This window comes from Aspergillus ambiguus (assembly GCF_047715705.1).
Source record: "Aspergillus ambiguus strain CBS 117.58 unplaced genomic scaffold BDV59scaffold_52, whole genome shotgun sequence".
NCBI classification, from domain to species: Eukaryota; Fungi; Ascomycota; class Eurotiomycetes; order Eurotiales; family Aspergillaceae; genus Aspergillus; species Aspergillus ambiguus.
Window position 1 is genome coordinate 136,562 of NW_027395565.1, and position 21,434 is coordinate 157,995.

Sequence of the window (21,434 nt, forward strand, 5' to 3'; positions counted from 1 at the left end):
TGCACGTCGATGATCAGCTGCAAAATTTCCGAATCGATGCAGGTCAACTCGGGTTAATCTCGAGCGGATGAACCAACACGAACTAAATCCCCCGCCGGCCGCTGACTGGCTGTCGACGCGCCCACGACGAGGAAAGCGGGAGATAAATATCAGCGAAGGGGAAGGACCGACTGCGTTCTTGTTTCGAGGGTTCTCTGAATCTGTGGCTCAGTCAAGGCTTTCTCTGTGGCTGTTCTGTGCTCGCCCCGCAGAGCCTCTTTCCCTCTTTCCTCCATCTCTCGCTCTTTCTCACACACTCTCTTCTCCCTCTCTCTACGAAGTACATCTCTCTCTCTCTCTCTCTCTCTCTCTCTCTCTTTCTCCCCCTCCCCCTCTCCCTCCCTCCCTCCCTCTCGCTCGCTCGCTCTGCCCTTTAAATCCCTCGCTCTCCCTCCCATCAGATAAGCCCGCCAATCTCTCTCCATCTCCACCTCGACCCATGGTTCCCTAACATCTCCGCCGGTTCCTCTCTCTCTATCCCGGTAAACATTCGCAACCATGTCCACCGCCTCTCCCCAGTTCGTCCGGAGTGGTTCTCCCTCCAACATGACCTTCCGCGACGCCACCTACGACCCCTTTCTCTCTGCTCCGTTTGATCCTGAAGAAGCCTCTTTCAAATCCTCCGCCATTAGATTGACCCCCGTCCCCGGTGAGGGCGAGGCCGGTTCAACGAATGGCGATGGTCAACCCGCTTCCTTGATCAGCCCTAGTGATAATTTCTCCAGCAACATCAGCTCCAACACCTCCCCTGGCCCCGATTTTATTTCAGATTCCTTTCGCTTCGACTCATCTCCTGGCCCTCACGATGTGATCTCCCCCCAGGCCATCCTACAACCACCCCCTCTCATGACCCCAAACCATACCAACCAGCACAGTCCCTCCTCAACGTCCAAGAACCCCTCCGGATATGGCTCCAATCCCCCGCAACCACTCACCCTGATCACCACTCCGCCAGAGGACTGCCTCGGTGTGGACGCTCCCGACTCCGCCATGGCCAGGAGCCCCATCGTCAAGGTGGAGAGCGTCTCCCGCGGCGACTCGCCCGATCGACTGTCTTTCTATTCCCGCGGACGGTCCGCCGCTCATCTGTCGCCCGGCGACCAGTCCAGCGAATCCGGGGGCGAGGGTCCGCCCAGTAATTTCCTGCCGTCCGCTCCATTCGTCCCGCGAGGCCAAGATGGTTCGTGGGTTCCCAATGCCACGACGGGACAAGCCGGGATCGACCCACTGTCCCGTGGGGATGCCATCATCCCTAGCCCTAATGAGATGGAGGTCCAGCGGCACCTGAATGAGAGGAATGCCGATATCCGTATCTGGTCCGAGTCGGTGAGCCAGGCGAACAGCGAAGCCGGTGAGGTCAGCCCTTATCGGGGCCGGAAGGGCCACGTGGGGTCCAGACGCCGTGCGAAGAGTGCCGGCGATCCCTCCCTGCGGGAGGATTACTTTTCCCTCTCCAAAGATGCCGCCATCCCCGGCCCTGGTATGCTGATCCATGTCAGCAGCGATGATGGGGAAACCGACTACGATTCCGACGGGGACAGCATTTCGGCGTCGCTCGTGGACGGCGAGCACCCGGACCGCTCATCTTCTCCCACGCGACACGGATCGGATGAAACACCCATCTCCCCCAGTCAGTTCCATGGGTCCCCCTGGGAGGACCCCCGCAGTGACACGCCAGATAGCACAGCTCGCGGACAGCCCACAACCTCCACCCAGGCGATGGTCGAGTACCAGCGTCGGGCGAGGGACCTAGACAACCTGTCGCGCGTTGCGACATGGGGTACCCGACCACTCAGCCAGGCCGATATTGACAGTGTTATCGGGGATGGGGGTGCGTTTGGTGATTTGACGATCGCTGAAAAGCGCAAGAAACATGAGCGGCAGCGAAGCCTACGCAAGTTCTTGCAGATCAAAACACCCAACAACCTGAAGCGACAATTTTCAGACCTCTCCAGCAGGGGGCCCATTTCGGACACTGCGAACCACAGAGCCGAGGAGGCCAAGAGCCCACCTCAAAGGAAAGACAGCTTCCCGCATCTGAGCCTGCGACGTTCGTCCAGGTCCCCCAGCTTGAGCACGGGAGGCGCCGTCCTGGCCATAACCAACCAGATGGCCGCGATCGGCGGCAAGGATACCATGAAAGTGGCGTCCCCCAGCTCGTCGATCAGTCCTCCCTGGCCGTCATTCAAGCGCGGCCGAAGCAGAAGCGATGTTCCCCGCAACGCGGGGCTGATGGACCTGATCCGGACACACGGGGGCCCGCCCGTTGCCAATATCGCTTCGCAGCAGCAGGCTAGCCATGAGATGGGCCCGGCTGGGTCCGCACTTGGTGCGGTGGCTGACGGCGGCGACGATGACGACGACGATGATGAGGAGATGCTGGACGAGAAAGCACTGGTAATGGAGTTCCCCGTGCAGTCGCGTTTGCCCGTACCCACGATGGAAGGATTCAAGAGGCAGATTTCCCAGTTGAACCCCCGGCTGCAGCCGGCCCTCATTGACCGGTTCGCCAACGAACAGTTACGTCGCTACCGGAAATTGGTGGAATGCAAGCAGAACCATGCTAAAGTCGCCAGTCAGAACTCGTGTTCCGCTGGGGGCTACTGCTTCGCGCAGGGTGGTGAAGCCAAGCTTCTGGCACCTCGGGCAAGCCCCCAGGATGCGGCAGATGCAAACCACACACAGTTCCAGATCCCCGGCCACGGGGAGACCACTGATGACCCGCAGACGTTGGGAGAGGGGGCCGTGACTGCAGCGCAGTTCCCGCCGGGCGTCCTCCTACCGCCCGTCAAACGGCTTCCGGCCGAGTTCGAGTGTCCTATCTGCTTCCAAGTAAAGAAATTCCAGAAACCCTCGGACTGGACCAAGCACGTGCATGAGGATATCCAGCCGTTTACGTGCACCTTCCCCAGCTGTACCGACCCTAAGTCGTTCAAACGGAAGGCGGATTGGGTCCGTCATGAGAACGAAAGACATCGACACCTGGAATGGTGGACGTGCACCTTCGCCGACTGTCACCACAAGTGCTACCGGAAGGATAATTTTGTGCAGCATTTGGTGCGGGAGCATAAGATGCCCGAACCGAAGGTCAAGAAGGCCAAATCAAAGGCCAACAAGGCCCCAGGCGGCCCGGCCGCGGTGGAAGAGAGCCACCGGGAGCGCGAGATTGAACGGCTGTGGGACCTGGTCGAACGCTGCCGGCATGACACGACCAAGAGCCCTCGCGAAGAGCCATGTCGGTTCTGCGGGAATGTATGCAGCAGCTGGAAGAAGCTTACGGTACATCTGGCGAAACACATGGAGCAGATTGCCATGCCGGTGCTTGGCTTGGTCGGGGAGCGTGATCCGTCGTATCACCCTGGGCGTAGCCGGGCCGAATCTGTCATGCATGAAGCAAGGAGCTTCGCTCCCCAGTTAGAGGGGGTGCAACCAGGCCCAGATATGTCGGTTAACTGGACGCAGGCACCATCATTCAACCACACGGAGGCCGGTGGTCTCAGCGCGCCCTTCAACCCCACATACGCCCCCCACCTGACAACCATGCCGGACGGTATCCTCTCGGAGGAACCCGAGTCGATGGAGACGTTCGATGGGCACCACTATGTGGGCGCACCGACGGGGCAGCATCTGGCGGTGCCCGGAGATGAGTCACGATACATGCCCGTGCATCAGAACTCGGTGACCTACCCGCCTGCTGGGCCACGGCTGAAGGTCTCGAACCCTGAATTGGGGGTCTTGGAAGAGACGTACCCGTATCCGATGTCGGCTGAAGTGCCAATGGGGCAATACGATCCCCAGAGGTCGGGGTATATGCCAGCGACGACGAACAGCTATGGCTATGCTCCACCGATGGCGCAGTCGATGTCATACGACCCAGCGCAAGGTTACCGTGGACAGAATTAGAATGGCCCAGGTGTTTGACTTTTCCCACATGGTTTGACCGTGGATTGTTTTTGTTTTTGTTTTGTATTTTCTTTTTCTATTTCTTATTAATGTCCCCCCCCCCTTGTACGCAGTATGTAGATGATACCCGGTTTTGCCCCTAGTTTGACATGTCTCGGACGGGAATGAAGTCGTCCGTTGAGTTACGTTGAGTTCATCTGAAACGGGCGGATTAACTCTGTTCATCTATCAACCACATGATACGACATGGTTTCTCTCCCTTTGGTGTGTTTGATCGACATTCTGCTCCCTGTCCTCCACCGAACGGTTCGAGCATGGGGGCCACATGTGTCGGGTCGTCCCAGATCCCTTGATTCCTTGGATCCAGTCTTGGTGTTTCAGCCGACTTGCGTGTTGTTCTGCAGGTGTCGCTTTTCCTAATCGGAGATAGACATGATATTTTTACTATTACTATCATTATTATTTTTGCTAGAACATTTATGACGGCATGATGGGGCCGACCGTGAGTGGCCTCATTACGGACTAATTGGGTAAACCGCATGCAGGGTGTATACGCATGAGAAGAGAATACTGGAGATGTTTGACCAGTACTTCTACATTTCTCTCTCTCTTACTCCTCCTTACTCTTCGTCCTCGTCATCCTCTTCTCGCTCCTTTCTCTTCTCTCCTAATTCTCCCGTCTCACTTCCCGACAAACTCTCGCATGCTGCATTGCTTTTTCATCTGCCGCATTGCGCCAATCACTGCCACCGCCCAGGGTGATCCCTTACATGCTGGCCGATGACGAAGCCCCTGAAGCAGCCACGTAGTCGGGGGGAAATTGACAGGTTGGATTCGATGGGGACATGCCAGTCCGGCGGGTCTCGCGTTCCCTTTCCTGTCATTCCCGTCAGGGTCCTCCATTCCCAGCCAGAAAACTCTCGTCAACCGCGTGGGGGGGAGATTGCGGATCGACCATCGAGGGATTTTCCTCCTCATTTTCGGGTCCTTTGGGAGATCCATCGATCCTTTTTTAGACCGGGAGATCTTCTCCTCGGAGTCCAGTCTTAAAAGGAAAAAGGAAAATACGAGAGAGAACCTGGATGGCGTCCGCCTGAGTTCCCTTCTTCAGCTGGCTCGTCTGCCATTCGGCTATATCAACCTCGTCCTCCCGACTCTCTCCTCTCCCACCGACTCCTCGTCAGCCATGATGAGCGTATGTATCTTTCCCTACACTAAACAGAAAGAGATAGGCTAACCCCTCTAGCCGTCAAGCACCCACGATCTGTCCTGGGACAACTCCGGCGACATTCTCCAAGGCATCATGGGCTCGCGGGTGGCTCCCTCGTCAGACGGTGTACCGCCATCCGACTTCGCCCTCGGGGATCCTGCCTCTGCCTCGTTTCTGGGCTTCCAGTTCGGCCCTGAGCCCATTCTCCCCCACTGGCCCCCGTATCATCCCCAGTCTTCCTCCTCGTCCGTGGACTATCCCCAGTTCCGGCACCCGCGCATGACCAACGACCAGGATGCCTGGAACCCGCTCCAGGTGACCGGCGTCCCAACCAATCCTCCGGCCGTTCCTATCTCCCATCTCGGAAAGTCTCAACCCGTACCCAGCCTCGACCGTCGATACTCCATCGGCCAGTACAGCACGCCCTCCGAGAATGGCTCCCAGTACAACGGCATCCATCCGTCCGACTCGGGCTACAGCAGTCACAGCTGCGCGACTCGCTCCGTTGCCACCACTACCTCGTATGCCATCGACTCCGCCTGCAGCCCGTGTTCGGGCCCCCCCGAACAGGAGCAGGACGACCGCGCCTCCATGCTGGATCTCAATCCCGTCGACCAGCCCCCCTTGCTTTGTCCGGATGTGATCCGCTGCGACTACCCCGGCTGTCGGTGGACGGGGAAATGCCCGTCCGACAAACGCAAGCACGAGGCCCGCCATCGGAAGCTGTTCAAGTGCGACGAACCAAACTGTACCCGCAAGGAGGGCTTCGGCACCATCAACGACCTCGCCCGCCACAAGAAATGTGTCCACAAGCAAGAGCCCGAGCGCGGCCCCAAGGTGCTCTACATGTGCTTCGGCCAGGATTGCCCCCGGCAGAACAAGAAATGGCCGCGTCTGGACAACTTCCGCCAGCATCTCGCCCGCATGCACACCGACGAGGACACGGACGAGTTGCTGCGAAAGTCCCATGATTGGTACGAGAACTGCATCAAGCCTCAGGAACTGGCCCATCTCGAGGGGACCATCCCGTTCCCGACGCCCGTCCCAGGCTTCCGCCACGATCCACCCCCAGAGCACGGCCATGTTGCCTTTCGCGTCCCCGAAACTCACACTCCCAGTCTGCCCGACCGGAGCATCTCCTCCCCTTTCAACCACATCCAGTCGCATGCCGCCCCCCAGCACCTGGAACTCCCGCTCAAGGCCCTCAGCCTCAACTCCCTGAACCACGACACGCTGACGGCCGCCACCCCGCTCAGCCATAAGAACGACCGCGTGGAAGAGATGGTGAACGAGGCTGCCACGAACATGATCAACGCCATGACCAAGATGATCAACACCAACCAGCGCCGACGGAGCCATCCCTCCAACGACCCGGACGACCTCGAAGGCAACGCCGCGCTGACCGGCCAGAAGAAGGAGATGCTGCAGCGGATTCTCTCCGCGGCCTTGGAGCGCCTATCCGGGAACGGCCCCAACCCGAGCCCGGGGCTTGTGCCGCACGACGCTCCAGACGAGGGGTCCGACAAGCGCGGATGGATCCAATGCGAGTTCTGCACGAAGCGCACACGTCTCCGCTGCGAAATGAAGTACGTCCGTCTTTTCCCCCCTGATGGCAAGAACAGAACTGACAGGAGATGCCCGCAGAAAACATAAGAAACGCCATGAACGCCCCTACGGCTGTACCTTCGACCGCTGCAACAAAACCTTCGGCAGCAAGGCCGACTGGAAGCGCCACGAGAACTCGCAGCATTTCCACCTGCAGAGCTGGCGCTGCACGATGCACGGGGATGAGGATGACGCCAGCTCCGCCGGCCGTCCCTGCGCCCGCCTCTTCTACCGCCAGGAAGTCTACGTCCAGCACCTGCGGAAGGTCCACCATGCCGACGATGCCGCCGTTCGCGACGCCCTCTGCAGGAACCGTATGGGCCGCAACGGCCAGTCGCGCTTCTGGTGCGGCTTCTGCCGCGACATCGTCCCCCTGAAGTCCCAGGGCATCGACGCCTGGAACGAACGCTTCAACCACATCGACGCGGAGCATTTCAAGAAGGGCGAGCGTATCGCCGACTGGCTCCTCCCTGAAGGCCATCTGACCAAGGCTGGCGAGCGCGAGGAGGAGCTGAGGCGCGGTGGGGGCGTCGCGCGGGACGATGTTGGCGCTGATGCTGATGCTGACGCGGATGCTGTCGACGACGAGGAGAACAGCGATGACGACTCGGAGCGGAGTGACAGTGTCCTCCCGTCGGATAGCGAGGGGGGCTTTGTCGATGAGGCTCTCGCAGGGGAGACTGCTGGCGTATCGACGGCGTCGCGGAAGAGGAAGTTGGCTGTGCCGTGTGCGGAGCATGATGCGAAGCGGTGTAAAGCCGTGCCGGCTTTCGCGGGCATGCAGATGCAAATGGAAGGGGGTCTGAATGTACTGGGACGGTGGACGGAGGGGGAATTGTTACCGCGAGGGGACTATTAATCACGGGGGTTCCGTCCCCGGGGATATATAGAATCATATGATAACGTATAATACATGATAGCAAGATAATGACGAGTTGAATCAAATAGCAAACAATTCCTCCGTTAAAATCCACGCAGGGCCGGTAGATTCCGGGTTTCATACAAAGGGTAGATCAACAGTGGGTTAGGCTATTTCTTTGCAGCGGCTGTCAAGGCCCGCGCTTCTTTCTCCAGCGATGCGACCTCTTCTGTGGCAGAGGTCGTTAGACGGGGCTCATTAGCAACTGAGCGAAAGACTTACTATTCTTTTCGAACTTCGACTCGTCCATCTCTAGTTTCAGCCACGTCCAGTAGATCACCTGGTAGGTGAAGATGGCCCCGAGGAAGACCTTGGCGAAGGGGCTGACGAAGAGTTTGTAGCGGCCCATCTGGGGGTGTTAGCATGTGCTATCCACGGGGGGATAATTTCTAGGGTGATGGTAGGAGGAGCGGGATGGGTTTCTATATAGAGAAGAGTGATACTTACCCCCTCTTTGAAGGTGCTGGACTCCTTGGCTGTGTTGAGCCGGACATGGGAGCCGGCGAAGGACCTGCACGTGGATGGGTGTGCGGTGGAGAGGAGCCGGGGGAGAGGCCGGCGCAGTGACCGGGCGAGCATGATGAGAGACGGTTAAATTGGTGCTCTATTTACATGGGAGAAGTACTGGTATAGATGCGCGCGAGCCAGCAAGCAACCGAAGACGAGACGTCGGGATGAGTCAGCACTCACATGACCACCACAAGCGAGCGGCTCCGCGTCGAATCACGACGGGGCATTAAGCGACGGGGAACAGGCGGGGACGAGCCAAACGGCGATAAGCTTCGAGAGACCTGGGGAAAGGATCGATTTGTTCCTGACCATCTCTTCTGTCGCATCGTCGTGGGAGATGCCTCGTTCTCTCGCGGAATGACGGGGGAGAACCTGGGCCAAACGAGGCGAGATGGAGCTCCTTTTTGGTGGCTGATGTTTTTCCGGCTACAGAAGAGGGCATTCGAATACGATTAGGGGGTGGTCTACGGGGCCGTGCAAACGGGCGTTGTTGCGTCCGAAGGGGCGAGCAGTCGAGGGGGATTTTTGTTGATGGAGATGGTGGGGAAAACGCAGCAGACTCGCCGCCGTCCGCCGACGAATGACGAGCCTGTGGGCACGTGCACGGCGGCTGCGCTATCCCCCTTTGGGCGCTAGTGGAAAAAAAGAGCGCGATCCGACTGCTGCTCTATTATTCTCTCCCGTCTTTCCAACCGCCTCAACTCATCTGCTCAACTCCCACCTCCCCGTCCCGCTCCATCTCGACCTCTCCCCCCGTCCCATCCCTCGTTTCGATCCCGATTTCGATTGTGTATCTTTTCTCTCGCTTTTTCTTTCCTCCTTTCCATCCTGCGTTTATTCTCCCCCCTTCTTCTACCATCGCCCAGCGCATGCGACGCGTCCTCCCCGGATCGGCTGTGATCGCTCGCTAGGTCGTCTGGAGTATTCCGTACCGTACACCCTTTCGTCCCACGCCGTCGTCTTGCCCTATATACAGCGAGTCTCTGGGTATCTCGCGTCTTCCACGGCTGTGGGTTGTTACAGCGCTGTTGGAGATAAAAGCATTGTCGGCTTTCATGATCGCCGTGCAAGGCATTGTATCTTGCTGAGAGGAGGACGCTGTTTGGGTATCGCTGTGTCGGTGACACTCTCACCGTTGGATCTTTGTCGGTAAGGATCCTTCTCACTTCATCTTACTCCCAGTTTCCCTTCCCTCATCTATCTATCATCCTGACGCTAATCCGGCAAGATTTCCACTGATTTCCTACCACCAGCTACCCCATCATGCCGCGTGTGAAACGTTCAATTGAAGAGTTGGCCAACAAGTCCGACTCGGACGACGACGACTACAGCGACCACCCCGTGCGCTCGTCTCGCCGGTCCACGTCCCGCACAAAGTCCAAGAAGAAGTCGAAGCCGGCCAAGAAGAAGGCCCGTCGCGGCTCCGATGACGACATCATATCCGATGACGACCTCCTCAGCGAAGCCGACGACCTGTCGTTCGAAGAGTCCGAGGAAGAAGAGGATCTCAATGCGCCGCGGAACGCCCGAGGCCTAGTCGCCCGCCGCGCCGCCACCAACCGACCCCTGTACAATGAAGACGACGAGGAAGACAGCGTAGAAGCTGATGATGATGACGATGACAATAATGACGCGCTCGCATCCTCACCGAAGAAACGCAAAAGCGCCGTCGTCACGCTCAAAATCGGAGAAGCCCTCAAACACCACTCCCCTTTGGAGCATCGTCGCACTACTCGCCGTACTCGGGGCCCCTCGGAGGATATCTACGCCCTGACCAACTCCGGCCGCCATATGGAGACCGTCGGCCGCGCAACCAACACCCCTGACCCCGAAGCGGTCCGGTCCACGCGGCGTGGTTCGCGCGCTTCGAAGCAGGTCCCGGGTGCAGTGCCAGAGGACGAGAAGCCCGCGATCCAGGAAGAGTACATTGAGGAGACCACGACGGAGATCAAGGGTTCCCAGGTGGAGATTATGGAAAGCGAGTATCTCGGGTCGTTTGAAGACGTGGCGCGTCCTGCGGAGAATGGTCAGCCAGATGCCCAAGGCGATGAGGGCGTTGTCCCGGAGTCTGAGAACGGGGATGCTAAGGATGAGGATGACGACGATGATGAGGGGCCTATCACGAGGCGTCGGTCCCGGCCTAGTCGTACCCAGCACGAGGAACCGGCCCAGGACGAAGAGGAGGAGCCAGATGGGCTCCGTCGTTCCAGCCGCAAGAAGCCCAACAGCTCTCAACGCAAGGGGCAGGGACATGACGACGATGATTTCGAGCCGGAGGAAGAAGAGTCGAACGACGACGAGGACGAGATATCCCTGTCGGGGAACGGCTCGCCACGCAAAAGCCAGGTGCCCGAGGAGGACGAGGACAGCACCGCCGGCCGGCGTCCAGGTCTGCGGAAACGCGCGTCTCGGTCCCGCGGTCAATCCGAAGCCGCGGCGGACATTGCGGATGAGTTGGCTGAGGAGTTGGAAGATCTCAAGGGCAGTCGATCGCGGCGACGCCTCCAGACAGATATCGTGTATGAGAAACCACGACGCAGCCGGAAGGATGTGGATTACCGGATCATTCGCCCGGATCTGCTATTGCCCATGGAGGAGGCCGAGAACGAGGTCAACGAGTCTCCCTCACGCCGTGGGCGCGGCGGCGGTGGCGGCGGTGGGAAATGGGAGCGCACACTGTTCCCTACCTATGGACCTTTCGGAGGCGGCGGGCCGTCTGCGATTCTGGCCCCTCCCGGCGCGCCGGCGGCAACGGGGGGTGTTGACAGTGACAGTAGCGATGACGAGGGTATGCAGCAGCCAAAGGGCGGTGCTGGCGGACCGGCTCTTGGATCTGGCGCTGGCCTCATGAACACGCAGACGCATGCGGACTCCGCGCATGGGCTGTCGGGGACACCTGCGAACTTTGGCAAAGTCAAGGATAAACAGGCGCTCGCTGATGCCGACCCGTTGGGCGTGGACACGAGTGTGAATTTTGACAGCGTCGGTGGCTTGCAGGGGCATATCGATCAGCTCAAGGAGATGGTCTCCCTGCCTTTGCTGTACCCGGAGATCTTCCAACGCTTCCACATTGTCCCCCCTCGCGGAGTCCTGTTCCATGGACCTCCCGGAACTGGTAAAACGTTGCTGGCGAGAGCGCTGGCCAACAGCGTCAGCTCTGAGGGCCGCAAGGTGACATTTTATATGAGGAAGGGAGCGGATGCCCTGAGTAAATGGGTCGGTGAGGCTGAACGACAGCTTCGGCTTCTCTTTGATGAGGCTCGCAAAACCCAGCCCAGTATCATTTTCTTCGATGAAATTGATGGTATGAAGTTTTTCCTATGTGAGACAGATATTAGGTAACTGACTGATTTTGTTAGGACTGGCACCCGTGCGGTCAAGTAAGCAGGAGCAGATCCACGCGTCGATTGTTTCGACTCTCCTGGCGTTGATGGATGGAATGGATGGCCGTGGACAGGTCATCGTCATCGGTGCCACTAACAGGCCCGACTCTATCGATCCTGCTCTCCGTCGGCCTGGTCGGTTCGATCGCGAGTTCTACTTCCCCTTACCGAACACTGAAGGCCGACGGGCCATCCTGGATATTCATACTAAGGGCTGGGACCCACCACTGCCGGACCCCATCAAGAACGAGCTGGCTGAAATCACAAAGGGGTACGGAGGTGCTGATCTTCGAGCCCTCTGCACCGAGGCCGCTCTCAACGCCGTCCAGAGAAGATATCCGCAGATCTACAAGTCCGACAAGAAACTCCTCATCGACCCCAAGCAAATTGACGTTACGCCGAAGGATTTCATGCTGGCGATCAAGAAGATGGTCCCGTCGTCGGAGAGATCAACCTCTTCTGGCGCTTCCCCGTTGCCAAAGGAGGTCGAACCCTTGCTGCGTAGCCAGTTTGCTGAACTCCAGAGCTTGCTGGCGGAAGTCCTCCCGCAGCGTAAGCGGCTTACGGCCCTGGAGGAGGCACAGTTCGAGGAACCTGCCGAGTCTGGAAGCTTCCGTCGGGAACAGATGATGCAGGAGTTCGACCGGTCCCGAGTTTTCAGGCCGCGAATGCTCCTTCGGGGTCCTTTGGGCATGGGCCAGCAGTATCTCGCTGGCGCTCTCCTGCATCACTTTGAAGGCCTTCATGTCCAGTCGTTTGACCTCCCCACCCTCCTGAGTGATTCTACGCGATCTCCCGAAGCCGCGGTGATTCAGCTGTTTGCTGAAGTCAAAAGACACCGACCGAGTGTGATTTACATTCCTAACATTCAATCTTGGTTTGACACCATCGGACAGGCCGTGATTTCCACCTTTATGGGTCTCCTGCGGTCTATACCGCCCACTGATCCGGTTCTGTTGCTGGGTGTGCAAGAGTCTACGACAGAGGAGACGGACGTGGGATTAATACGGAATCTGTTTGGGTTTTCAAAGAAAAACTTCTTCGAATTGAAGGCGCCCGGGAATGACTCCAGGCGCGAATACTTCAGCAAAGTCGTCGAGTATATCAAGACCTCGCCGGCGCATTTCCCTGACCCCGAGAACCGCAAGAAGAGACAGCTCGAGACTCTAGAGGTTGCGCCGCCGCCGCCGCCAAAACCCACTAGCCTCACCAAGGAGGAACTCAAGGCCCAGAAGAAGAAGGATCACCAGGTGTTGAACCTTCTGAAGATCCGCATCCAGCCGATCATGGACCAAATCAAGAAGTACAAGCGATTCAGGACTGGCGTGATCGACGAGTCGCAAATCCGGTATCTTTGGGAGGAGGACGACCCGGACATTGTCACGAGCGACCTGCCCATCGAGCATCGGACGACCTTCCGGCCGTTCGAAAAGGCATATGACAAGTACGGTGTCCCCGGTCTGCGCGAGACGGTGTCGGGTAAGTTCTTCTACAACATGGAGATCGTGACCATCGAGAAGCGTCTATCCAACGGGTACTACAAGCGACCCAAGGACTTTTTGGCCGACATCAAGCGGCTCACCAAGGACGCGCGACAGCTGGGCGACCAGGAACGTCTGCTCAGAGCCAATGAACTGCTTTCCAATGTCGAGGTCGACATCGCCACCATTGAGCAAGCTGAACCGCAGCTGGTCGCCGAGTGCGAGAATGTCTACCAGCGCGAGCTGGAGAGAGAAAAGGCGGCCATGGAGAAGGCTAAGAAAGCCCAGGAGGCGGCGTATGGTGCGGCGAACAATGTTCCGCATGGAAACACAGACTCTGGCCCGTCCAGTGGCCCCGTGGTGCTGGGCGAGACGTTCCCGGAGAACGGGGTTCTGAAGGGCGCGGCTCGACCGGTGACGCCTACGCGACGCTCGAATGTGAGCTTCCTGACGAATGGATATCACGGGGGTGGGGGATCCGATCTGAACGACAGCAGCCACGGTCCTACAAGCAACGGGTCTCACGAATCGCGACCGGATGGTGACGGCGATGTCTACATGACCAATTCGGAAGACCCCTCCAGGGACCGGGAAACCCAAGGCTCCTCCTTCGGCCCGTCGGCGCAGCCCAAACCGCCATATTCGCACACCGCGCCGTCTCAACAGATCAGGCGCGAATCTGGACTGTCGAGCTTCTCCCAGAAAGGACCAATGACGCCCATGGCTCCTGGGTCCCAGCCACAGGACTACACCAATGAGGCGTCAACCACGCAGACGACGTCGGACAAGAAGTCGTCGGAACAGTCGTCGGTTCCACACAATCATACGCAGAGCCCTATGGCCGGCCACCGACATGACTTCCCCGATCTCACACAATACCCGGATAGGGTGTCGCAGGAGGAACACCTCCCCGACACTCAGCAAGAAGGTAGCAGCCAGCCTTCACCGCGGCCGCGGGAGTCGCTGACTGGGAACGCAGATTCCAATACTGACAGCAGTGCGCCGAAAACGCAGCCCCCTGTGCCGCTTTTCGATGACTCCAAACAAGTCTCGCATGGCCCGAGTAATCTCCAGTCCCTACTGAACAACGAAGATCTCTCGCCCAAGCTGATCCTGGATCGTGATTATGTCCACGATCTCCACGAGCAGCTTACACAGCGGACGAGTGGCTGCTCCGTGGAGCAGCTGGAGCAGATCAACACGAACCTCATGGACTATCTCTGGCACACACGGGGCGAATGGAACCGCAGCAAAGTCGCCGCGGGCATCCAGGAGACCTTCAACGATGTGTTGGAGGATATGCAGGCGATGCAGGAGATTGGGCCTATTAGCCAGAAGACGAGGGAGCAACTGGGCGAGTAGACTCCCGGTCTTGGATGGATGTGTATCGAATTTGAAGATGAACTGGATGGCAGACATATTCCTTAACCTTCCATCGGACTCTGCATGCTACTACCGCGATACCTACGCGGATTTCTTTTCTTGTCTATTACCCTATCGGAATGGTTATATCGATTGAAGGCAAGGCATAGCTCAACTGTGTTTGGTTTTGTTCTGGATTTTACTAAAGGGCGGGCGATTCTGTTTTCAGTAGCGGGTACATGTATGTATTGATTTTGGTGAATTTAGATGTATAGAAAGACGCTTTGAAGTGTACCTATGGAGTATACCTTGTACAGCGTAGAGTGTATACAAAGGGTAAGCAAGGCGGTGAGCATGTGACGCGGCCAAGACACCAGCCTGGCCTTTCCCGAACGAGGCAAAGCACACCTCCCATGGAACAATAACAGCTCGTCCTCTTCACATCCCCTCCAATTCCCAACAGAACCCCATACAGCCGGCACCATGGTGAACTGGCTGAATCTGATGGTGCCGTTCGCCTATCTAGGCGTCCTGATCGGCTCCCTGGCGACCTTTTCCTCACTATACCGCAAGCGCAAAGCCAGTACGCACCCATCCTCCACTCCAATTGCAAAGGCCGCTCACACACTCGCAGGAAAAGCATCTTCCCTTGAACCATGGTTTCCCCCTCATCTCCAACGCGACGTTTACTTCTCCCTGCTCCATCTCGACCCGCCAGCCACCTCGCCGAAGGAGAAGAAACCCCCCGCCGTTCCGGAGTCGGTGCTGAAGGCGGCGCTCCTGCGCCGCGCAACGGAGGATATCAAGCGCGTGATGACGCTGCGGAGCCAGAAACAGGCTCTCGCCATGCTGCTGCAGCGTGGTAGCGTCGGCGATGATCTGTGGCAGCGATTCTCGCGCGCGGAGAAGGAAATGGAGGATGAAGTGAGGGATGTCGTTTCTGAGGTAAGCCCTTTCGTTCCCTTTTCACACTTGTCTCTTCTCCGTTGCTTGGGGCTCAGCTGACGGCGGTCCAGGCAAACGCATACGTCCCCAACTGGGGCCAGACGATCTTCCAGTCCGCCAACGAGATGATGAACAACGTGATCTATCGCGAGCGCATGGAGTTCCACCAGGGCAAAGTCGCCGACGAGAAGCAGTGGTGGGAGAAGAAGAAGGCTAGTATCCAGGAGGGATTCATGAAGGAGCTCGATGAGGAGGGCACCTCTGCTGCTTCTCCGGCGAAGAAGCTCGATGCGGCGGCGGCGACGGCGGCGACGGCGGCTGCCACTACTCCTACGACGGGGTCGTCCACGCCGGCGGTCAAGACGCCCGAGTCGTCGGGGGCGCCGTCGGCGGGTAGCGATGACGATGCGGTGCTAGTGGAGGCGGATGAGCAGGGGGCTGGGAATACGGGGTCAAAGAAGAAGAAGAAGGGGAAGAAATAGGCGGTTTGTAGCTATTTGCATTGGGGATTTATTGCCTTGTTCTTTCTTTCTGTTCTGTTAGCTCTATGCATGGAATGGTTCGATTTTTCGATTTCGATGCAAGACTGTACTCCGTAACATTGTGTGGGGAGTTCATTAAGAGCTAAGGAGAGCGGGTTGGATGGTAGGTATATACATGTCCCGGAACGCCTTCTAGATGCTAACGCCGTTATCCGTAGTGTACAAGCATGAGTTCACCCTAAGGGAGAAGGTTGTCGTCTTCTAAAGACGAACCCAGATCGATTCCCGAGACGCCCATCGCTGATGCAGTAGCCGCGATCTGATCCTCTACTGGGGCGGCGTCGGTGGCCGTCCGGCCCATGATGATCCGAAGGAGATCAGTCATGATCTCCACCTGGTATTGCTCCCGCTCGTGTGGCTCGAGCGTCTCAAGGCTGAGGCCGCGAGCTTGGAGCGCTGCGACCTTCCGCTCGCTCAGGATCTCCACGAGCTTGTTGACGTGGGCGATGTTTTCCTTGCTCTTGGGAGTGGTCGACAGCCGTCGGAGACGTCGCTTCGGCGTGTCGGCTGGGACGCCTGCCATCCGCGCGATCTGAAGGACGATCAGACGGGCTGTCACCTCGTCCGGGTGGAAGTTAAAGGTCGCCTTCAGAGAGCAAAGCGCGACCAACGTGCCCGGAAGGTCCTTCGACAGACAGAAACAGCGGATGATCTGGTCGTACAGCTCCTTGGAGAACTCGTCCTGTGCCAGGGCCTTGCCGCGAGACGGGAGCTGTGCGTACCAGCGCATCATGTCTGCGAACAGCTCGCGAGCGGAGGGGAACTCGGCAATGAACGCGGTGCGGCCTCGGTCGTACTGCAGCTTTCCGCAGTCCCAGAGACAGGCGTAGGTCTCGAGGTCGGGCTGGATCGAGGTGGACATGGTTTGGAATTTGTTCCACAGGGACGCAATGTCCTGTTTCCGCAATTCGGAGTAGAGGAGGTGGTTCATGAAGTAGGAATTGGGTTGGATGCGGGCGTCGCCGAGACATTTGACCAGGTACCTGATCATGCCGTCGTCGGTCCGCCGGGTGTAGTGAAGGAGAAGAATGGAGAATGTCTCGATGTTCCCTGCTGGTATGGCGCGTTGCATGAACTTCGGTAGACGGACTCCTTCTTCTGCGTCTTGGTTGATCTGCAGCTGGGGTGGCTTCTCTTGCGAATGGGACCGAGCCCAAACCGTATCGATCCGCTGCTGGACCATTGCCCATCCGAGTTGTTCGGCTTTCACCCTCGCCGAAGGACTGCCGTCGCGTAGCCAAGCGGCGATAAGGCCGTTGAGATGTTTCGGGTCTGGCTTCACTCCCCTTTCATACATTAGTTCAATGACCATCGCGGCCGAGTCGACTTCGCCCATTCCGATTAGTTTCTTCATCCAGCTGGCGTAGAAGAACCGGTTCTGGAATCGTCGAGGTAATACCGTCAGCGTGGCAAGGGAGATCCTGTTCACGTCCCGCTCGGAGATACTGGATGCTTGGAGATTGCCCGCCAAACCGGCAGCGTTCTGATAAAGAGACGTGGAGTCATTTGCCGGGTCCTGCCCGGTGACCATCATATCCTTAAACACCGCAATAGCCAGGCTTGGTCTGCCCGACTTGAGAAGGCTGATGCTGATGTTGTCGTAATCCTCCATCGTCATGTTGTGCTGGAGAAACGTTTTCAGTTGGAGGTATAACGCCCAGGCTTTGACTTCGGCTTCCTTCCCCGGCTGTCTAGCCCAAGCTGTAATCACGGGAATGAGAATGCGAGGTTGACGGGACCTGTCATTTGCCAGAAATGCCAGCGCAATGTCCTGAGCTCGCTGGGGGTCGTTCTCTGCCGCAAAAAGCCGCACTCCCAGCCGCCAGTATGCTTCTAAATCGTCCTTCTTTTGCGAGAGTCCCGTCTGATGCGACTCCCACTGGTCCAACGCCTCTTTGGTCTTGCCCGAATGGTAGAGTGAGCCGATATAGGAGAGGAGATGAGGGGTTGGCAGAGTTCTGCCAACGGACATGGCGTCTTCAGCGATGATCTGGATATGCGGAATTCGTGAAGTCGAGGCGACTCCACGCGCCTGTGAGTTCCACAACAAACCTGTGGCTTCGTCGGGGATGGATGACAGGAATTCAGGCACCACCTGTTTACACCGACGATACCATTTCCAGAGTTCTTGCGCCAGTCGTTCGTTCGAAGGGTCGTTCGCGAGCCGTTTTAGACAATCGTTAAATTTTTCGACGTAGGCCTGGTTTTCTGTACTTGGGGGCAAGACTTCGAATGGCTGTCGGACGATTGGAGTCGGCTTCGCTTCGTCTTTCCCAGAAGACTGCCAGTTTTCTTCCTCCATTGCCAGGCCCTCAAATTCCTCTTTCAGCATCTCGTCCAGCTCATCATCAAAAACCGCCTCGAGGCCCGTTTCCGGCTCATTTTTTCCGTGTTCCGCTTCGTATTTCTGTAGCGCTTCCAGCGCAATAGCCCTCTCTCTCTCAGGCAGGTCCTGGATGAATGGGCTATTGGTGCTGTACGGGCCCTCTTTCAACAGCTGTAGATCTTTTTCCAGCCGCGACAGTTCACTCTCCACGTCCTTCTTGTCGGCCTTGTCCTCGGCTTCTGGGTCGACCCGCCGCCTCTTCTTACTCCCGCGAGTATTCTGTTCGTAGAATCGGACCTTATCGTTGGGGCCGCCATATTGAATTGACAGTGGCGCTAGCACGGAGAAGACACGCTGCGACGGAGACGAAGTGGACGAGCATCTGCAGCCCACATGTTGGTACCACCGCGCTCCTTTGATGGTCTGGCGGAGCATGAAGGGTGATCTAGTGAAACATGGGACGGGAGACAAGGAAGGAGGGGAGTCGTGCCGAGGGCAAATCGAAGTTGCGGCGGTGGAAATAATCGTCATGAAGCTCCGCGGCGGAATCCCAATTCCGCCCGATCCGGTTTAGCGCGACACCAGCTCCGCCGCGGATTTCCTGTCGCTTTCCACTGCGATTCACCTCCCTCGCGCCAATTTCACTTGTGTCCGTTACAATTGCGCACCATGAGTGCGGAACATCTGGAGACAGAGGCCAGTGCTGCAACCAAGGATGGCTCTAACACCCAGGTATGTGTTTGCGGCGACGTGGTGCGGCCTTCCTACGTTTATTTATGCTAACGTATCCAAGGGTGTCTACATATATCGGCCGTCCAAAGTCCAGGGAGAGCGACCCTCTAAGCGAAGGAAGGTGCAATCGGAGAATGAAGTTGTCGATGCGAACTCTCGCCTGTTTGTTCCTCTTTTGAATGGCGAAGAATCTGAGGCGTCCGTCGAGTTGAGATACAAAGCCTACCAAGAGTTGTGGTCTGCACAGGAGGGAAAGATCCAGGTATTGCACTCTGTTTCGACGCCGTGATTTGCAAATTACTGATAGAGATTTAGTCTATCTTAGACGATGTTGATTTCGACGTACTTGAGAATGTATCATCGTTCATCAAGTCCACCTCCCCTCAAACGTGAGCCTAGCCATACACCTGCGACGGATATGATCTGATACCAGACAGATACGATGGTTGCATTCCCACGGCATTGATAACAGTCGGATCCAACGTCTCTTCCCTCGGTAGATTGTTGACACGACTCAATGAACAACTGATTTCGACTGGGGAGGGTGGAGTCGTCGCGCTGGAGTCCGGGGATGCGCCGAATCTTAAAACCACGCTGAAGAATATTATCCGAGGTGCGATTACCAATACGGAAGGAAACGACGGTTATCATAGCTTCCTGACCGACAGAGAGGTGAGTAGCGATGGATCGAAGTATTCCAATTAATCACTGATTAGTTAGGGTCCGAGACTTCTGGGATACGACCTTGATCTCCTGGGAGACTACGTCAAACGAAAAGGCGTCAAAAAACTTGTTATTGCTCTCCGAGATAGCGAGGCTTTTGATCCCAGTATCTTGACAGACCTGTTGTCGCTGTTAAGGTAAGCCGAAGCTTGGGTTTTGGATGTGCAAAAGCTAATTTTGTAGTTCATGGCTTGACCGTCTCCCCATCACCCTGCTATTCGGCATCTCGACATCCGTTGAACTATTTGAATCCAGACTACCCCGTTCGATCGTTTCTTTGCTTCGAGGAAGGTACTTCGAAATTCATGAGGCAAGTAATTGCGTGGACCGCATCTACGAACGACTCCAAGCAGAAATGGATGGGCGTTTCTGGCTAGGACGCAACATCACCGCTGTCTTATTTGAAAGATCAAGTGATAATTTCCAGACGCCGGAGGCATTCAGTCGAACTGTGAAGGTACTTATATCCGTTCTACCTTCATCTGGCCCGCTCTAACCACAACAGTATGCGTACATGACCCATTTCTTTGCGAATCCGTTGGCGGTATTCCTTGCAAGAGAGGGGCCCCTCACCGCGCCGTCAGACCATTTATGTGAGGCGATTCGAAACGTTCCTTCTTTCAGGAGGTGAGAACTCTCCACTCTTTTGACTCTTCCCATTTAACATCATCAGGTATTGCGAGGATCTGGTTGAAGAAGGCTGCTTTGACCAAGTGCGCAACTTGTTAGAGGATGACAATTTTCTCCTGCAACAAAGTCTGCAGCATTTTGAGTATGGGCAGCAGAGGATGCGGGAAATCTTTCAAGCGGTCAAGTTTATCCATGCTCTCCTCAAACAGCTCAACCTCACCAAACGAACGAGTATCTCAGATTTGTCAGTCCGCGCACTGGCCGGTGAACTTCAGAGCTCGTCATATGTGGAAGATATTCTGAAAGCTATCAAAACGCTTGATTCTGCCAGGTTACAGGAACTGTTCTCTCTCCTCCCGGAGTTTCTGACGGAACAGTCAGAGTTCCAAGAACTACAGGGCAATGTGGAGGCTTTGAAGCAGAGTTACCCTGATGCTCAGCCATTCCGAACTGAATATGACAGTGTCAACTCCGTCGTGTCAACATCAGTCGTTCAACAACGCGTCAAACTCAACAAGGGCAAGGCTAAACTGTCTGAGCAAGACGTTGAGTATACTAATATCGTCGACCGTTTTTACGCATTGATAGAGAAATGTCTCACAGAGATTCTACTCCGGCCACAAGATCTGTTCTTCCACGAAGCCTTCCTTATTGACATGAAGAACCCATTGAAAGAAGTGTTCGCCCCCCGGCCTCGCTTTGCGATTGAACGGGCTTTATCAAGCCCGTTTGATTATCTCGTATCTGATTCGGAGACTGCGAACACCAAGATTTCTGCAAAGCAACCTGCCACGGCTATATTATATCAATTATACCTCGAATCCGGTTCGCTTGTTAATATATACGATCTTTGGCAGGCATTCTACGCTGTTTTTGAAAGTGACCAGAGCGGTAACTGCGATGAGCGGGTGGTCATGACATTATTTTACAGGGCCATATCTGAGCTGAAGGTCCTTGGAGTGGTCAAGAACAGTCGCAAGAAGACCGACCACGTTGCTAAGACAGCATGGATGGGACTATGATTAGTTATGTATTAGCCACTGTCCTATGACTATGCAACATGCTATTTGATCGTGGGTATCATAAACGTAAAGCAATCGCTGTAATGCACCAACCCGGAAAGA

General features: G+C 56.7%; 8 protein-coding genes across 8 annotated transcripts; 5 read left to right on the plus strand and 3 right to left on the minus strand.

The window, feature by feature from the left end:
* The first annotated feature begins 342 nt into the window (after positions 1-342).
* BDV59DRAFT_188187 (putative C2H2 finger domain protein) lies at positions 343-4,042 on the plus strand. Its single transcript, XM_073691373.1, has one exon. The coding sequence runs from the start codon at positions 538-540 to the stop codon at positions 3,940-3,942; it is 3,405 nt and encodes a 1,134-aa protein (XP_073543459.1). The 5' UTR covers positions 343-537; the 3' UTR covers positions 3,943-4,042.
* A 1-nt stretch (position 4,043) lies between these two features.
* On the minus strand, positions 4,044-4,635 carry BDV59DRAFT_136845 (uncharacterized protein). Its single transcript, XM_073687076.1, has one exon. The coding sequence runs from the start codon at positions 4,481-4,483 to the stop codon at positions 4,154-4,156; it is 330 nt and encodes a 109-aa protein (XP_073543460.1). The 5' UTR covers positions 4,484-4,635; the 3' UTR covers positions 4,044-4,153.
* Positions 4,636-5,043: 408 nt separating this feature from the next.
* Positions 5,044-7,757, plus strand: BDV59DRAFT_136847 (putative C2H2 finger domain protein). The gene is made up of 3 exons (XM_073687077.1): positions 5,044-5,137; positions 5,189-6,738; positions 6,797-7,757. The coding sequence occupies exons 1-3, from the start codon at positions 5,129-5,131 to the stop codon at positions 7,614-7,616; spliced, it is 2,379 nt and encodes a 792-aa protein (XP_073543461.1). The 5' UTR covers positions 5,044-5,128; the 3' UTR covers positions 7,617-7,757.
* BDV59DRAFT_136840 (uncharacterized protein) lies at positions 7,642-8,310 on the minus strand. The gene is made up of 3 exons (XM_073687075.1): positions 8,124-8,310; positions 7,899-8,025; positions 7,642-7,845 (listed from the first exon to the last, which is right to left on the minus strand). The coding sequence occupies exons 1-3, from the start codon at positions 8,253-8,255 to the stop codon at positions 7,787-7,789; spliced, it is 318 nt and encodes a 105-aa protein (XP_073543462.1). The 5' UTR covers positions 8,256-8,310; the 3' UTR covers positions 7,642-7,786.
* Positions 8,311-9,234: 924 nt separating this feature from the next.
* BDV59DRAFT_136861 (chromatin segregase YTA7) lies at positions 9,235-14,513 on the plus strand. Its single transcript, XM_073687078.1, has 3 exons — positions 9,235-9,335; positions 9,415-11,490; positions 11,546-14,513. The coding sequence occupies exons 2-3, from the start codon at positions 9,450-9,452 to the stop codon at positions 14,410-14,412; spliced, it is 4,908 nt and encodes a 1,635-aa protein (XP_073543463.1). The 5' UTR covers positions 9,235-9,335; positions 9,415-9,449; the 3' UTR covers positions 14,413-14,513.
* A 307-nt stretch (positions 14,514-14,820) lies between these two features.
* Positions 14,821-15,958, plus strand: BDV59DRAFT_136864 (Sec63 complex subunit SEC66). The gene is made up of 3 exons (XM_073687079.1): positions 14,821-14,995; positions 15,047-15,357; positions 15,429-15,958. The coding sequence occupies exons 1-3, from the start codon at positions 14,896-14,898 to the stop codon at positions 15,837-15,839; spliced, it is 822 nt and encodes a 273-aa protein (XP_073543464.1). The 5' UTR covers positions 14,821-14,895; the 3' UTR covers positions 15,840-15,958.
* A 119-nt stretch (positions 15,959-16,077) lies between these two features.
* BDV59DRAFT_196310 (pentatricopeptide repeat protein) lies at positions 16,078-18,542 on the minus strand (the record flags this gene model as incomplete). Its single annotated transcript, XM_073692698.1, has 2 exons — positions 16,078-18,364; positions 18,523-18,542. The coding sequence occupies 2 exons, from the start codon at positions 18,540-18,542 to the stop codon at positions 16,078-16,080; spliced, it is 2,307 nt and encodes a 768-aa protein (XP_073543465.1).
* Positions 18,543-18,894: 352 nt separating this feature from the next.
* Positions 18,895-21,332, plus strand: BDV59DRAFT_205947 (putative origin recognition complex subunit 3; the record flags this gene model as incomplete). Its single annotated transcript, XM_073694723.1, has 8 exons — positions 18,895-18,957; positions 19,019-19,219; positions 19,273-19,346; positions 19,395-19,629; positions 19,678-19,817; positions 19,864-20,137; positions 20,186-20,307; positions 20,354-21,332. 8 exons carry the CDS (start codon positions 18,895-18,897, stop codon positions 21,330-21,332), a joined length of 2,088 nt encoding a protein of 695 aa, XP_073543466.1.
* Positions 21,333-21,434: the final 102 nt, after the last annotated feature.